Genomic DNA, 13,907 nt, shown 5'->3' on the forward strand with positions numbered 1-13,907 from the left:
CTCGTAAACCACCATTTTAATATTAAGTTTATATTAAGCTTCCAGGATTTGAAGGAGGAATTGAAGATTGTAAGCCTGTCCGACCTCAGACTTTTTCTTGGCTTGCTATAGCACATTTTTTTTCCTCCATCCACTTTTAACTCCCATTCAAGCAGGAAAAGAAAGAAAAAAGATCTCCCCTTTTAAACACTGGACCAACCCAGTTATTAACATTCATGTATGCGTTCTTTTTGCCAGTTAAACAGCATGTGAGCAACCCTTTTTTCTTGACTGGTTTATTTAAGGGGTGTTTGTGATTAACATGTTGGTGTTGTTTTTTTTTCCCAGAAAAAGTTTTTGATTTTCGGAGACGTTCGGACAGAACTTTCTTTTTGATAGTCAGTTAATTAAGAAGAAAATTTTGTTGTTATTATTGGGTGCATGTTCTTTTTTATCTATGAGTTGCAAAAAAAAAAGAAAAAAAAAGTCCCAGGCGTGAAATGAAAGAAATTAGAGAAGTAATGTACATGTATTTCAAATATTAGAATTGTATCGTATCTTGAAAATGTCTTTAGTTCATCATGCGTTATCGATTATCCATTCAAACCCTTGCTATACTGTATATCTTGCTCTAAGGACAGACTGTACAGATGTAACATCCAGTTCCCTTAAAATACACTCCAAAAATAAAGCATCCAAATATGGAAAGTGGTTGAGAGAAAGATTTTAGATAAAGAGTATTGGGAGGGGTGTGCATGTCTGAGTAGTGGTGTGCCTGATTATGTGTGTGTGTCAAAAATGGGGTGTGCATGCTTAAGGAGTTGTGTGCATCTTCGAGGATGGGGGGGGGTGTCACCAGGGAGCAGGGTTCACTTTGACTCCTTCAGGTTTAAACCTTCCACAGAAGGGTCGTGTTTCATTCTGCTTTAGCCTACTCTTTCCCTCTGCTCTCCTCTTTTTCTCTCTCTTTCTCTCTTTTTCTGTGTCCTCCTCATCATCATCATCTTCTGTCTTCACAACCTCCTCACTTGACCAGGAAGACCTGCATTCTGTCCATCCTCTACACTCTTGAGTGAGACCAGCTCCTTTTCATTCTGTACGTTTTGCTCTTAAGAGAGTCGAACCACAGCCGGCAAAAATGGAAGCCATCAAGAAGAAAATGCAGATGCTGAAGGCGGACAAGGAAAATGCCTTCGATCGTGCAGAGCAGGCCGAGTCAGACAAGAAGTCATCAGAGGACAAGTGCAAGCAGGTGAGATGTGAAGAAGCTCAATATATTCGCAGATGGATAAAAAAAAATTTGGAGCATTTTATGATGTGCATGTACTTCGAAAGTACGTTCTATGGGTAGGGGGCACCTATAGTGTGTCTATAAATGATATCTAAATGAAGTTGAGTGCAAAAGTGTGCATTCCCTTTGGACTAAATGAATAAGACATCGGTTAGGTGTTACAACAAGACCGTGGTGGTGCAAATATTTGGCAAATAAATATGTCGCAGTTGGACAGTTGTCATGACAACCACTTCTAAATACAAGCTCCATCTTTGTTAGAATCTCAAATATCCCACTTTCAAGCTCTTTCGAGGTCCACAGACTGTCTTAGTAACACTAATTCACTAATACTAATAAGGACCAGAGGGAAAACAGGGAGGACAGGAGAGGCATCTGATAGTTTCCAAGAGCTCCTTGCCTTGGCATCACTAAATTCCATCAGGGAGCAGGCATGGCCCCTGGAGTCACCAGGAATAACCTTGTTCCATACCAACTGCCCCTCTGCCCTGTTGGTATTGGTTACAAGGGCATGGGTAATAATGGCTCTTAATAAACACCATAGAGCTTTTAAGAAGAATCGATTCTCTAGAGGATGCTTGGGTTTTGGTGCGTCTGTGTCAGATCCACCTCATGTACATTACATTTGTTGAATATAGAGTTTTCTTGGACGCAGCCAGTGAAAACTCAGATGAATAGTTTTCTAAAAAAAATTTCTAAGTAATTTTAACGACTTTGCAAATTTGTAACAATCTACACAACTCAAATGATATGAAAAGTTATTACGAATAAAGCCAGAACTCAAATTTGCTCAGTTCTGATGAGATTATGCACTATGCTTAAATATTACACAAGCTTTAATATTAATATGTAATAATCATATTCAAAAAATGTATTTTACCTCATTTTGATGTTGTGTTTAATGTTTATTTATTGGGGGATATGAATTACACAACCCCATCAGCTTATTCTTTCCTAAAGAATCATCCAGGTATAAAACTCACTGATTGGTTCTGGGATCTCAACGACTGTATGTTATAAATGGACAGAACTCTTGATTTCATCTAATGGGGTCCAGGCAGATTTACACCTCATCCATTAGCTCAGCAAAAGAGTTTAATTACACTGACCAGAACTATGGGAATTATCAGCAGCTCAGGTATAGCTAGCTGAGCCAAAGTCCAAGTGAGATTCAACACACGTTATAGTGATGTGAAGGGTACTGATATGGTATAAAAGATTTGGGGTTAGAATACAGCACTAGTATGACTGGACACTATAAATACAACTGTCCATCTTAACACTTGTATGTGAACCCTCTGGAAAGTTCAGTGTAGGATTACACTATTCCGATCCAACATGTTCTGCTTGTTTAAACATTTATACAGTAAAGGAGACCTCAGTGGTACGTTATGAAACAAAAGTACTCGAGTAATCAAATTGACAAGCATAACATCGGCAGGCATTATACAAGTTATCATGTGTCGGTCATTGATAATTAGTAATGTCATGATGGTAGAATGACGCTGCCCATTCTGCTGTGTGGCTCAGTTGGAGGACGAGCTGCTGGGGCTGCAGAAGAAACTCAAGGGGACTGACGATGAATTGGACAAGTACTCCGAGGCCCTCAAAGACGCCCAGGAGAAACTGGACCTGTCTGAGAAGAAGGCCACAGATGTGAGTACAGACACATCAGCGAGACAGACAGAAGTCATTATGGCCATACCGTACATATAGAACATGTCTGGTAAACAAAAAAAAGTGTTAAAAAACAAAAAATGTTTCATACTTTAGATTCTTCAAAATCTAAAGCACTGTAAAAAAGAATAGTTGAGAATACTTGAAATTTCAAGGCAACAGTCTGCATTAATAATTTTATTTTTTGCCAACGATGTGCCCATGATAATCCAAACTATGATAACACTGTTATCTTTATTAAGAATTCTTAATTAAGTCAATTTTCAATTCCTCATTCTGCCAACATAGATTTCTCTTTTTGCTGAACAGTGGCATTCACAGTAGTACAAAAAGGCAATTGAGGTTATCACAATTTTTGGGGGGGCTTTTTTCACCTTTATTTGGATAGGACAGTGTAGAGACAGGAAATGAGCAGGAGAGAGAGAAAGATCAGGAAATGACCTCAGGTCAGAATCAAACCCAGGCCCCCGGATTTATGGTATGGTGCCTTATCCACCTGAGCCACGACGACATGAACTTCAACCGGAGAGAGAACCACATTGCCCAGCCCTTGCATTTGGGAGCGGAAACCACGTGTCTTGGTCATTCAGAGCATGCGCTGAATAAACACCTGTGACAATTATGTATTTTCAATTCAGATTATTCACTATTGTATATTTACACATCATTGAGGTGCACCCTATCAGTTTGATGTGGATTTTTCTTGATGTGGATAATTCTAAAAAATAGAATTATGCTATTATGCTTTGTTCAAGTAATTCCATATTCACAATTGAATGGACAAGAAAATATGAATAATTATTAATGAACAGAAAAATCCACATCAAACTGATAGGGTGCACCTCAATGATGTGTAAATATGCAATAGTGAATAATCTGAATTGAAAATACATAATTGCCACAGGTGTTTATTCAGCGCATGCTCTTAATGACCAAGACACGGGGTTTCCTCTCCCAAATGCAAGGGCTGGGCAATGTGGTTCTCTCTCCGGTTGAAGATCATATTGTCGTGGCTCAGGTGGATAAGGCGCCATACCATAAGTCCGGGGACCCGGGTTCGATTCCGACCTGAGGTCATTTCCCAATCTGTCTCTACACTGTCCTATCCAAATAAAGGTGAAAAAAGCCCCCCCAAAAAATTGTGAGAACCTCAATTGCCTTTTTGTACTACTGTGAATGCCACTGTTCAGCAAAAAGAGAAATCTATGTTGGCAGAATGAGGAATTGAAAATTGACTTAATTAAGAATTCTTAATAAAGATAACAGTGTTATCATAGTTTGGATTATCATGGGCATACATCGTTGGCAAAACATAAAATTCTTAATGCAGACTGTTGCCTTGAAATTTCAAGTATTCTCGACTATTCTTTTTTTGCAGTGAGACAGCATTTACCTTGATGACGCTTTGCACACTAGTGGCATTATCTTAACCGGCTTCATGAGGTAGTCACCCGGAATGCTTTTCAATTAACACGTATGCCTTGTCAAAAGTTAATTAGTGGATGAGTTTCTTGCTTCTTAATGCATTTGAGAGCAAACATAAATAGTAAATAATAAAAATACAGTAAATAGCCCTAATCAACACCACAACTGTAGTAATCCATACAGTATCATGTCAAGAACCGCTCAACTAAGTAAAGAGAAAAGACATCCATCATTACTTTAAGACATGAAGTGTCTTTTAATTAATAATAACGAGACGGTCAATGATGGCGTAGCTCACTCCTGCCCCGTTTAGTCCAGAAGGAATGATCTAAAGTGGGCCACCTTGCGCAATAAATATTGCAAGCTATATACACTATATACAAGCTATATATAGAAGCTATATCCACCCTAGGAATACCAACCTATTTGCCAGAAAGAATCCAAAATGGCGAAGAATTGACCAAGAAGAAGTGATTTTTGTTGAACTGCTCATTAAGGCTTAATTAGTCCATAACTTCATTAATTATGCAAATCTGGGTAGAAGTTATATGCACTCTAGGTACCACGACCTTCATGCCAGAAAGAATCAAAATCAGTGAAGAATTGAGGGAGAAAAAGCGATTTTCATGAAATGTGGATGATGCCAGACCGACAACGGACGATGGACAACACATGATGGCATAAGCTCATAAGCTGTCGGCCAGATGAGCTAATAAAGAAGAACCATTGAATGAGAAGGTGTGTCCAAACTTTTGACTGGTTAGCTCATCCGGCCGACAGGCGATGAGCGAATGCCATCATGTGTTGTCCGTTATCCATCCGACATCATCCACATTTCACGAAAATCGCTTCTTCTCTCTCAATTCTTCACCGATTTTTATTCTTTTTGGCAGGAAGGTAGGTCTGCCTGGGGCGCATATAGCGTCTACGCAAATTTGCATAATTCTAATTAATAATGACAATATGGAGTAATTAAGCCCTAACAAGCAGTTTCCACACAAATCGCTTCTTCTTCCTCAATTCTTCACCGATTTTTATTCTTTTTGGCAGGAAGGTAGGGGTACCTAGGGTGCATAGAACTTCTACCAAGATTTACTGAATTACAATTATTAATGAAGCTATGGACTAATTAAGCCTTAATGAGCAGTTCAACAAAAATTGCTTCTTCTTGGTCAATTCCTCACCGTTTTGGATTCTTTCTGGCAAATAGGTCGGTATTCCTAGAGTGTACAGAGCTTCTGTATAGTCAAGTTTCATTTATTTCAATATAGCTTGTATATAGTGTCTTGCAACATTTATATAACATACATATATATATATATATATATATATATATATATATATATATATATATATATAAAACATATATAGCTTGCAACATTTATTGCACAAGGTGGCCCACTTTAGATCGTTCCTTCTGGACTAGACAGGACCGGCGTGAGCTACGCCGTCACTGACGGTCTCATACTGTAGGGCCGTATTCAGAATTGGTGACCTAAGTGCCAAAATGTTTGCCAGTATTTATGTAGGAAAAGTTGCGTATGTTCAGATTTGAGTTACGCCCTTGCTGAAGCTGATTTTCTGACCTCCCTATTCAGACTATTAAAATCTCCTGCATGTTGTTCATGCTTACGAGGTCACCAGAATTTCCTTAAGTAAAAGCATCTGAGACAACACAAGCGCTTGTCTTTAAGTTTAAAAAAAAAATCATGGATAGAAAATACGGGCTTAAGAAATAAATAGCAGTTTTTGTTTACTTTGATGTCAAATGTATTATAATGGAACATAAAAGCAAGAGACAATTTTTTTAAAAAGTGTAATACAGTGATATATGAATGAGAAGATGGCAAACATTGAAATAAACATCTCATAAGAGTCTTTATTGCCAATATATTGTTACATGAATAATACTAGCTGTAATTAATATATTAATCATTGCAAGTTTGGTTTAATTTGATCTGAACATGGATATGCACACTTTGGTTATTAAATCCTCACTGCATGTGCTGACCTCAACTCTGAATACAGCCTGATTATTTTTTTAGGTCAAGAACCTCAAATAAATGTGGAAAGTAGTACATGAATAACTGTTCCCATTAACAGACCATGGTTTTTGCTTCCTAAAGAGCTTTAACTTGGAATCTGCTCTCAAACACGAAACATTTGTTAGAAGATTCTACAAAGAACCTTGAAGGGTTTACCCAGAGGAACAAACTGAAGAACCAGCACAAATTTTGGCCCCTGGGCATGTTAATATACCACACATAACCCCACTCCTGACAATTTTTGTTCTCCTGGACAATATTCAGACCTCAAGAATATTCTTACTCTGAGCAATGAGTAATTATAATCAGAAAAAAAAACATAATCTTTTCAACAGCAATAGATGCTGAGAGTCTTCAGGAAATCTGAAGCAATCAAAGTGAAAACCACATTTAAAGCCTATGGAGAGGTAAATTAGAGGTAGCGAGAAGGCAGGGGAGACAAAGACGCCAAAACATGACTCAAACAGATCATTATTAAAAGAAGTCTGGACATGACGTCTCCAGCAGTGTCATTCATTCCTAATGCATTTTGAAAAGAGTGCTCTTACTGAGGCGGCACGGTGGTGTAGTGGTTAGCGCTGTCGCCTCACAGCAAGAAGGTCCGGGTTCGAGCCCTGTGGCCGACGAGGGCCTTTCTGTGTGGAGTTTGCATGTTGTCTGTGTGGGTTTTCTTTGGGTGCTCTGGTTTCCTAGCCTGGCAAGCCAGACTAAATGTGAATATTTAGTCTGGCCTCGCTCGTAGACATTTCCGAAGGGTGGGGGTGGAACAACCCGCTGTCTTTCAAACTGTCTCTGTGCGTATAGGCCAACGCTCTGACCAATCAGCGCGACTGTGACGTAGTCAGAGCGACAGAAAGCAGTGGGGGAGGCCTTGAAATAAATAATTTTTCAAAATGCGTATTAATTAATAAACAGGTTCTAGATATTAAGAAGTTTGGAGATAATGACCACAAGTTTGGAGTCTGTACCACATACTTAACATACACTTATTTTTTTCAAGGGTTTGCTTAAACTGTTTTTGAGAGTTTTTATTTAGTGGTGTTTGGTGAAATAATTTCCCTTAAATTTAAAATAACGGGAAAATAAGAAACAATCAAAAAGTAATGTTTCAAAGCTGTTTATTAATTCTTCGTACTGCACAAACTAGCCCCATCCTTTTGGCTACGAGCGGAGCCAGCTGGTAGATCAGACTTTTGCCATAGCCGGTCGGCAAAACAGCGAAAACGTCCTTCTTGAAAAGGAATGAGCGGAGAGCCTCTTCCTGCTCATGTTTCAATGAAAACTCCAAGTCTAATTCTTCTAAAACTGATTCCAAAGCGGAGTCAAACGTGCGCTGTTCACTAGCCGTAGCCATCTTTCCTGTTGCGCTTTCTCCAGTGTCGCGCAGCTTTGTCATCACTCCTGCAAAAGCCCGCCCAAAGAATCCAAACAAAAACCTTGCGTTGTGATTGGCGGGCACGATTTGATGCCCGGGGTGTTTTGTTGATATGGTGCGAGGCTAGACCCACTCGCAGGCAAAAAATATTTTTGGCCGCTAGGCGGGTGGGTCTAGTTTACTAGGCTACTGGTTTCCCCCACAGTCCAAAGACATGCAGGTTAGGTTAACTGGTGACTCTAAATTGACCGTAGGTGTGAATGTGAGTGTGAATGGTTGTCTGTGTCTGTCAGCCCTGTGATGACCTGGTGACTTGTCCAGGGTGTACCCGCCTTTCGCCCGTAGTCAGCTGGGATAGGCTCCAGCTTGCCTGCGACCCTGTAGAACAAGATAAAGCAGCTAGAGATAATGAGATAAGATTATTATTATTGCACCAGTTAATAGAGATCTCCTTTCCATAGAAGTGAAATGATAGATTTAAAAAAAAAAAAAAACACCCCAAATCCAAATCCTAGATAGATGTTAATGTTAATGATTTATTGAGTTCTTTGCTGATTCTTGGATGGGTGCGTTCACTTCCCACATCAAGTTAAGCCATATTAAGCATTTAGTCACACACACACACACACACACACACACAGACAAAAGCCAGACCCCAGTCGGTTATGCAGCAGCTCTGGAATGGTTGGAATGTGTCTAAAGCAAACAGTGAAGTCTCCGCTCCAGAGTCTGATGCATCACTCTGGAGCTTTTCTACTGGGGGGAGAAAACACATTCATGCACATTCCTACTGTCCGCAGCTCCCAAAGCTAATCTCGCACATGCACACACAGAGAAAAGCAATAGAAATGTAATATCTCATCATCTCTAGCCACTTTATCCTGTTCTACAGGGTCGCAGGCAAGCTGGAGCCTATCCCAGCTGACTACGGGCGAAAGGCAGGGTACACCCTGGACAAGTCGCCAGGTCATCACAGGGCTGACACATAGACAACCATTCACACTCACAGTCAATTTAGAGTCACCAGTTAACCTAACCTGCATGTCTTTGGACTGTGGGGGAAACCAGAGCACCCAGAGGAAACCCACGTGGACAACATGCAAACTCCACACAGAAAGGCCCTCGCCGGCCCCGGGGCTCGAACCCAGGACCTTCTTGCTGTGAGGCAACAGCGCTAACCACTACACCACCGTGCCGCCCCTAGAAATGTAATATAACCTACTTTTCATATTTTGATTTCCATCACAAGATTAAGTCTGACTGTGTATTTTCCACATCCTTCGCTTTCAACACTTCACTGTAACATCTAAATGGAGGGTTTTTGGGGGGTTTGTTTAGTTATTTTCAAAAATCACCTGAGAGAATTGCAGGAACCAAATTAGCACTAAATTTGGATTTTCCACTTTCCAGTGTAACATCAGTCTGACGTGGGCTGCATCCTCGCAGGATAGATTATAGATTAGTATTCCATTCTCTCTCTCTCTCTGTGACAGATGTGAGCAGGATCATAATGCTGTTTAATCCTTGGATTTCGACTGTGTGTAAATCTGATTAGTTAGCTATTTCTTCCTTTGCATAATGATTAAAAATTATTCCAGACTTCACTGCTAAAACCTCACAAAACAGCCTAAACACAGATGAGATATATCTGTTAAGGGATTATGTAGCACTTCACCCTTTGATGCAAAACATGGGTCAAAAGTGACCCGGCTGAGTTTTTATCTTCTATATCTTTGCAATAAATTAATTCCATCATTCAGTATTCAAGGTATTCCTCAATTAACTTGTTTTTGATCATCATACATCCTTATTTTATTCTTTCCTTTCTTACTTTTTGAATAAAAACCCTTTTCGTATCACTACCCTTCTGATGCACAACATGGGTTAAAAACGACCTGCATTCATTTTCCAGGTTATTTCATGTACGGCTGAGTGTTTCTATGATCTACTTTTGAAATAAATTCATTTTGTCATTTACTTTTCCAAATATGCAGTAAATATCTTGTTTTTGTTTAGCACAAATCATCATTTTTATTTTTCCTTTCTTAAGTTATGAACAAGCACAGCTTTTGTAATTCTACATCGAGTTTACACACATGGGTCAGAACCGACCCGCATGCATTTACTCCAGCGTTTGGTGGGAACTGTGAATTGTGCTTGTGTCAGACATTTCACAGCTCAGCACGGCGCCCTTTGCCCATCTAATACATGTAAGTAATGTTTTTCAATTGTTCTAACATTACCTTAGAAAAAAATTGATTATGTTTAGGTTACCTTGAGAGTGAGTCGATTACTTGTCAGAAAGTTACAAGTAATTACTATTAGCTACCGAGCTGTTGACATATTCTACTTTAGTTAGCTAATTTTATTGTAGTTGGCTTAGCTAACTACATAGTTAATAAATAAATAACTGGCCCCATTCACTGCTAAAGTAATTACTTGAAACAAATTATTATTATAGTATTAAGACATTTAATTTTAAATCACACTTGGATGACCCATGTGTAGTAATATAAAAAGCATTTTTGTTCATAAAGTAGGAAAGAAAAAATTAAATTAATGATTTGTGGTAATTAAAAACAAGATATTAAAGAATACTTGGAATATTCAATCATAAAATAAACTGATTTCAAAAGATAGAGCAAAGAAAAACTCAGTCAGCATGAAATAACCTGGAAAATGAATGCGGGTCATTTTTGACCCATGTTGTGCATTAGAAGGGGTGTGCATATGTTTTGCATCAAAGGGTTAAACACCTTGAATTGGGATCGCTTTGCTCAAGGATACATCTCTTGTACCTATAGTGTGTGAATTTTACCTGGTAATGTGAATGTGGCACCTTTAAATCATTGAACCTTGAAGACGACTCTTTGCTGTCTTACTTTGATACTTTAATTAGCTTTTAGAGTAATACTTTTTGCACCTTTCCCCTTTTGCACTTATATGTATGTATATCAGTGGCGGCTGCTGGTTTTTAAAACAGGGGAAGCCCATTTTACGCATTCATCATAAAACCTGTAGGCCGGATATCAAAGCATAGAAAAGTGTGCCCCATTAGCACAGTGAACTAGACAACCCTACCTAGTGGCAGAAAGTATTTTTGCTTGTACATTTCATGTTATAGTCTGGCTTGCCAGGCTAGTGCCTCATATCCTTAATCAAAAATATCAAACATCCAAAAATCACTGGCTATTCAACGAAGAGCCTTGAACATCATACCCTGATATGCAACACAGAGTCTTTAACACAACACCCAGCTGTGCAACACATCCTTGAACATCTTCTGCAACACAGTCTGGAAATTCATAACCAGGTAGGCTATGCAACACACAGAACCTTGAATATTATACCCAGGTATAACCTATAACACAGAGCCCACCATTCTCTTAACATTACTGAACAATATACACACTTCAGATTCATGAACATGAACACTATTTATACACAAATTCTGCCCTCCGCTCCTTTTCCAGAAAATGGTCTGTGACCCTGTCATACCAGCTGGTTGTGCTTTCCAGAGACTTCACCAATTTCTGTTAGCAGCTAGCACTGCAGATCCCAATAAGGCTCAAGCTAGCCTACAACCAGACTGAACTACAAATGAAATAAACGAGTGAATTCACGAATGATCAAACTGATAGAATGGATGAAAGTTAACAGAGCACAACGAGTAATATTTACATTTATTTACAGAGTAATGTACAGAGACATCAATGAGAAGAACCGTTTATATGAAAAGAAATTCGGACAGCACTTTGGCACACGACTACACTTTCTCGACATCCGCTAGGGACTGACTGATCATACTTCCATGTTCCTCGCCGAAGTACCGCCCTCCTCATGTCTTTCAAACACTACCTCCAATAATCCTTTATCAGCCCGGCTTCTTGTCCCTCCCACTGTCTCGTTTAGTCCCAGAGAAGCCCGGCTTCCCTGGAAGTGACGATTTTGTTGATTTTAACCAATAACAACTAGCCGAAATTGGCTGTTCAGAGCCGTCTCGTAGACTGCAACGGATACCTGGCTACCAGTCAGTGTTGCCAGATACTGCTGACGTTTTCCATCCCAAAATATATTCAAAACCCGCCAAAATGCACTTAAAACCGCCCAATCTGGCAACACTGCTGCCAGTCCATAGAGCCCATTGAAATAAGAAAGGTTACAGCCTGGCAGCAAAGGTGATTCTCGTAGCGAACTGCAAGTTCGTCAGACATCACTCAAATAAGTTACAGGATAGTTATGAACATAAATACAATCTTGGGCATATATTATGTTATGCAAGTTATTGTTTTAATGAGAATTCAACGTCGTAGACGCCGCAGTTTGGGGAGAGAATTTTAGGGGAAGCTCGGCTTCCCTTGTTGTCTCTGAGAAATCGCCCCTGATGTATATATATTTTTGCACCTTTCCCCTTTTGCACTTAATATAATTATATATTATATATAAAACATTTGATGCAATCTAGAGTCTCAGTGAGCAGCTTTGAGAGCCTTATAAACCAAGCAAAGAATGGAACCTACAGTAATTTCCAAATCCCTTGAATATGCTTCATTTATAACCAGTAAGAGGTCATCCCACTGGGAACGGAAAAGCATTCAGGCCGGGACTGGCGGGGCTGTGTGTCTGTCAGCCCCTCAAAGCAATTAACATTCCGAGTTTATTATCACAAATGCAAGCCCTGACTGCAAATACAAGCGGCTTTAAGTGTTACAAGCCAAACCCCACTCTCTGCTTTCAACCAGGTTGTTTGTCAAGGTGGCATCTCAGAAAGCCTTCATTGTTTCTTTGGTTTTAGGGCACTTCAGCCCTGAACTCCTTCCAAAACCAAACGCTCATTACCACCTCCAACATCCAAAAGTCACATCCAGGGTCTAGAAAGCATCTGCCCACATTTCATACAGGAAGACCTTCCTCCTCCTACAGGCGTGATGTCATCTGAAACCACTTGCTTTCCCAGGATTGGAAGATTTAACTCTAAACCTTCTCTTGGCGCATTCCTGACCTTTTCCTGCAGGCTGCTTCTTCTCCATTGCTCTCTCTGAAAGCTGACTTCAGGGAAAAACAGCCTCCTAGCACAGACATTCCTGCATGCAACTTTAATTCTTTCTTTCACTCATCAGGAGGCCTACTTTTTGTGCACTCTGGGCCATTTTGGGTGACTCGGTTCTTTGGTTAAAGTGTGTGTAACTTGCTGACGGCGCAGTAATGGCTCTGAACTCGATAGACACAGTGAAGAGGAGGATCCAGGCCTTACAGCAGCAGGCGGATGAAGCTGAGGATCGAGCGCAGCTGTTCCAGAGAGAGCTGGATGAGGAACGGGATCTCCGCGAGAAAGTGAGACTTTGCGCTTTTTACTTCCTAGCAACGGAGCGAGTCGATGCCTCTGAAGGACTCGTTCGGAGTAAATCAATTCGTTCACTGGGCGTTGGGCATCATGTCCTAAAAGTGACCTTTTTAAATCATTTTTATCTATACTGTCAGTAGTACCTACTAAACTATAGAACCCTTAAATTCGCAAAATATTTTTTCCCAGTATTTATATAATCTTGTCTGTACAAGATAATAACTTATTCCCACAAAATTAAAAACAATCACTTTTCAGGTCTTTAGGGGCTCTGTCCTAAACTGTATATTTAAGACTAGTGTTGTAGTCAAGACCACTGAAACCAAGACTGAGATCAGTTCATCAAGACCGAGACAAGACCAAGACTTCGAGGAGTTGAGATCAAGTCAAGACAAAGGCAGGGCGAGACCGAGTCAAGACCAGAACCAGATCAGTGTGTGAACGGGGTGGGGAGGGGTGATAACCTTTAACAGTAACTTAACAATTATTCTTCATCTAATACTTCATCTCAGTTATTATTCACTGATATTCACTGAACCTGAGGTGAATAATTGTTTTAGTATAAATACACCGGTGATTATTTTTAAACAAATTTAAAAAATCAGTCATTTCCGACTCCAACAGCAGCATGTAAATGTAATAACAGCGCGGCGCAGACTTGTGTCACTTATCTACGCCGACTCACATAAAATACTTTGTTTAGAAATAGGTAAAATAAATCACAATTCCACCTTACCTTTGAATAGTTTTAGACCAAATTTCATAGTATCT

General features: G+C 39.7%; 1 protein-coding gene across 4 annotated transcripts in view; it reads left to right on the top strand.

The window, feature by feature from the left end:
* Positions 1 to 827: 827 nt before the first annotated feature.
* The window catches only part of tpm4b (tropomyosin 4b), a 43,583-nt gene continuing 30,503 nt past the window's right edge, over positions 828 to 13,907 (top strand). The window contains exons 1-2 of one of the 4 annotated variants that reach the window (XM_060906322.1): positions 828 to 1,231; positions 2,801 to 2,926. In XM_060906322.1, the coding sequence (XP_060762305.1) occupies positions 1,118 to 1,231; positions 2,801 to 2,926 (240 nt within the window). In that variant the 5' untranslated portion in view covers positions 828 to 1,117. Of the gene's footprint in view, positions 1,232 to 2,800; positions 2,927 to 12,732; positions 13,127 to 13,907 lie in introns of those variants that run through there. The other 3 variants (XM_060906321.1, XM_060906324.1, XM_060906323.1) reach the window with 3 other exon arrangements.

Source organism: Neoarius graeffei, chromosome 23 (assembly GCF_027579695.1).
Source record: "Neoarius graeffei isolate fNeoGra1 chromosome 23, fNeoGra1.pri, whole genome shotgun sequence".
NCBI classification, from domain to species: domain Eukaryota; kingdom Metazoa; phylum Chordata; class Actinopteri; order Siluriformes; family Ariidae; genus Neoarius; species Neoarius graeffei.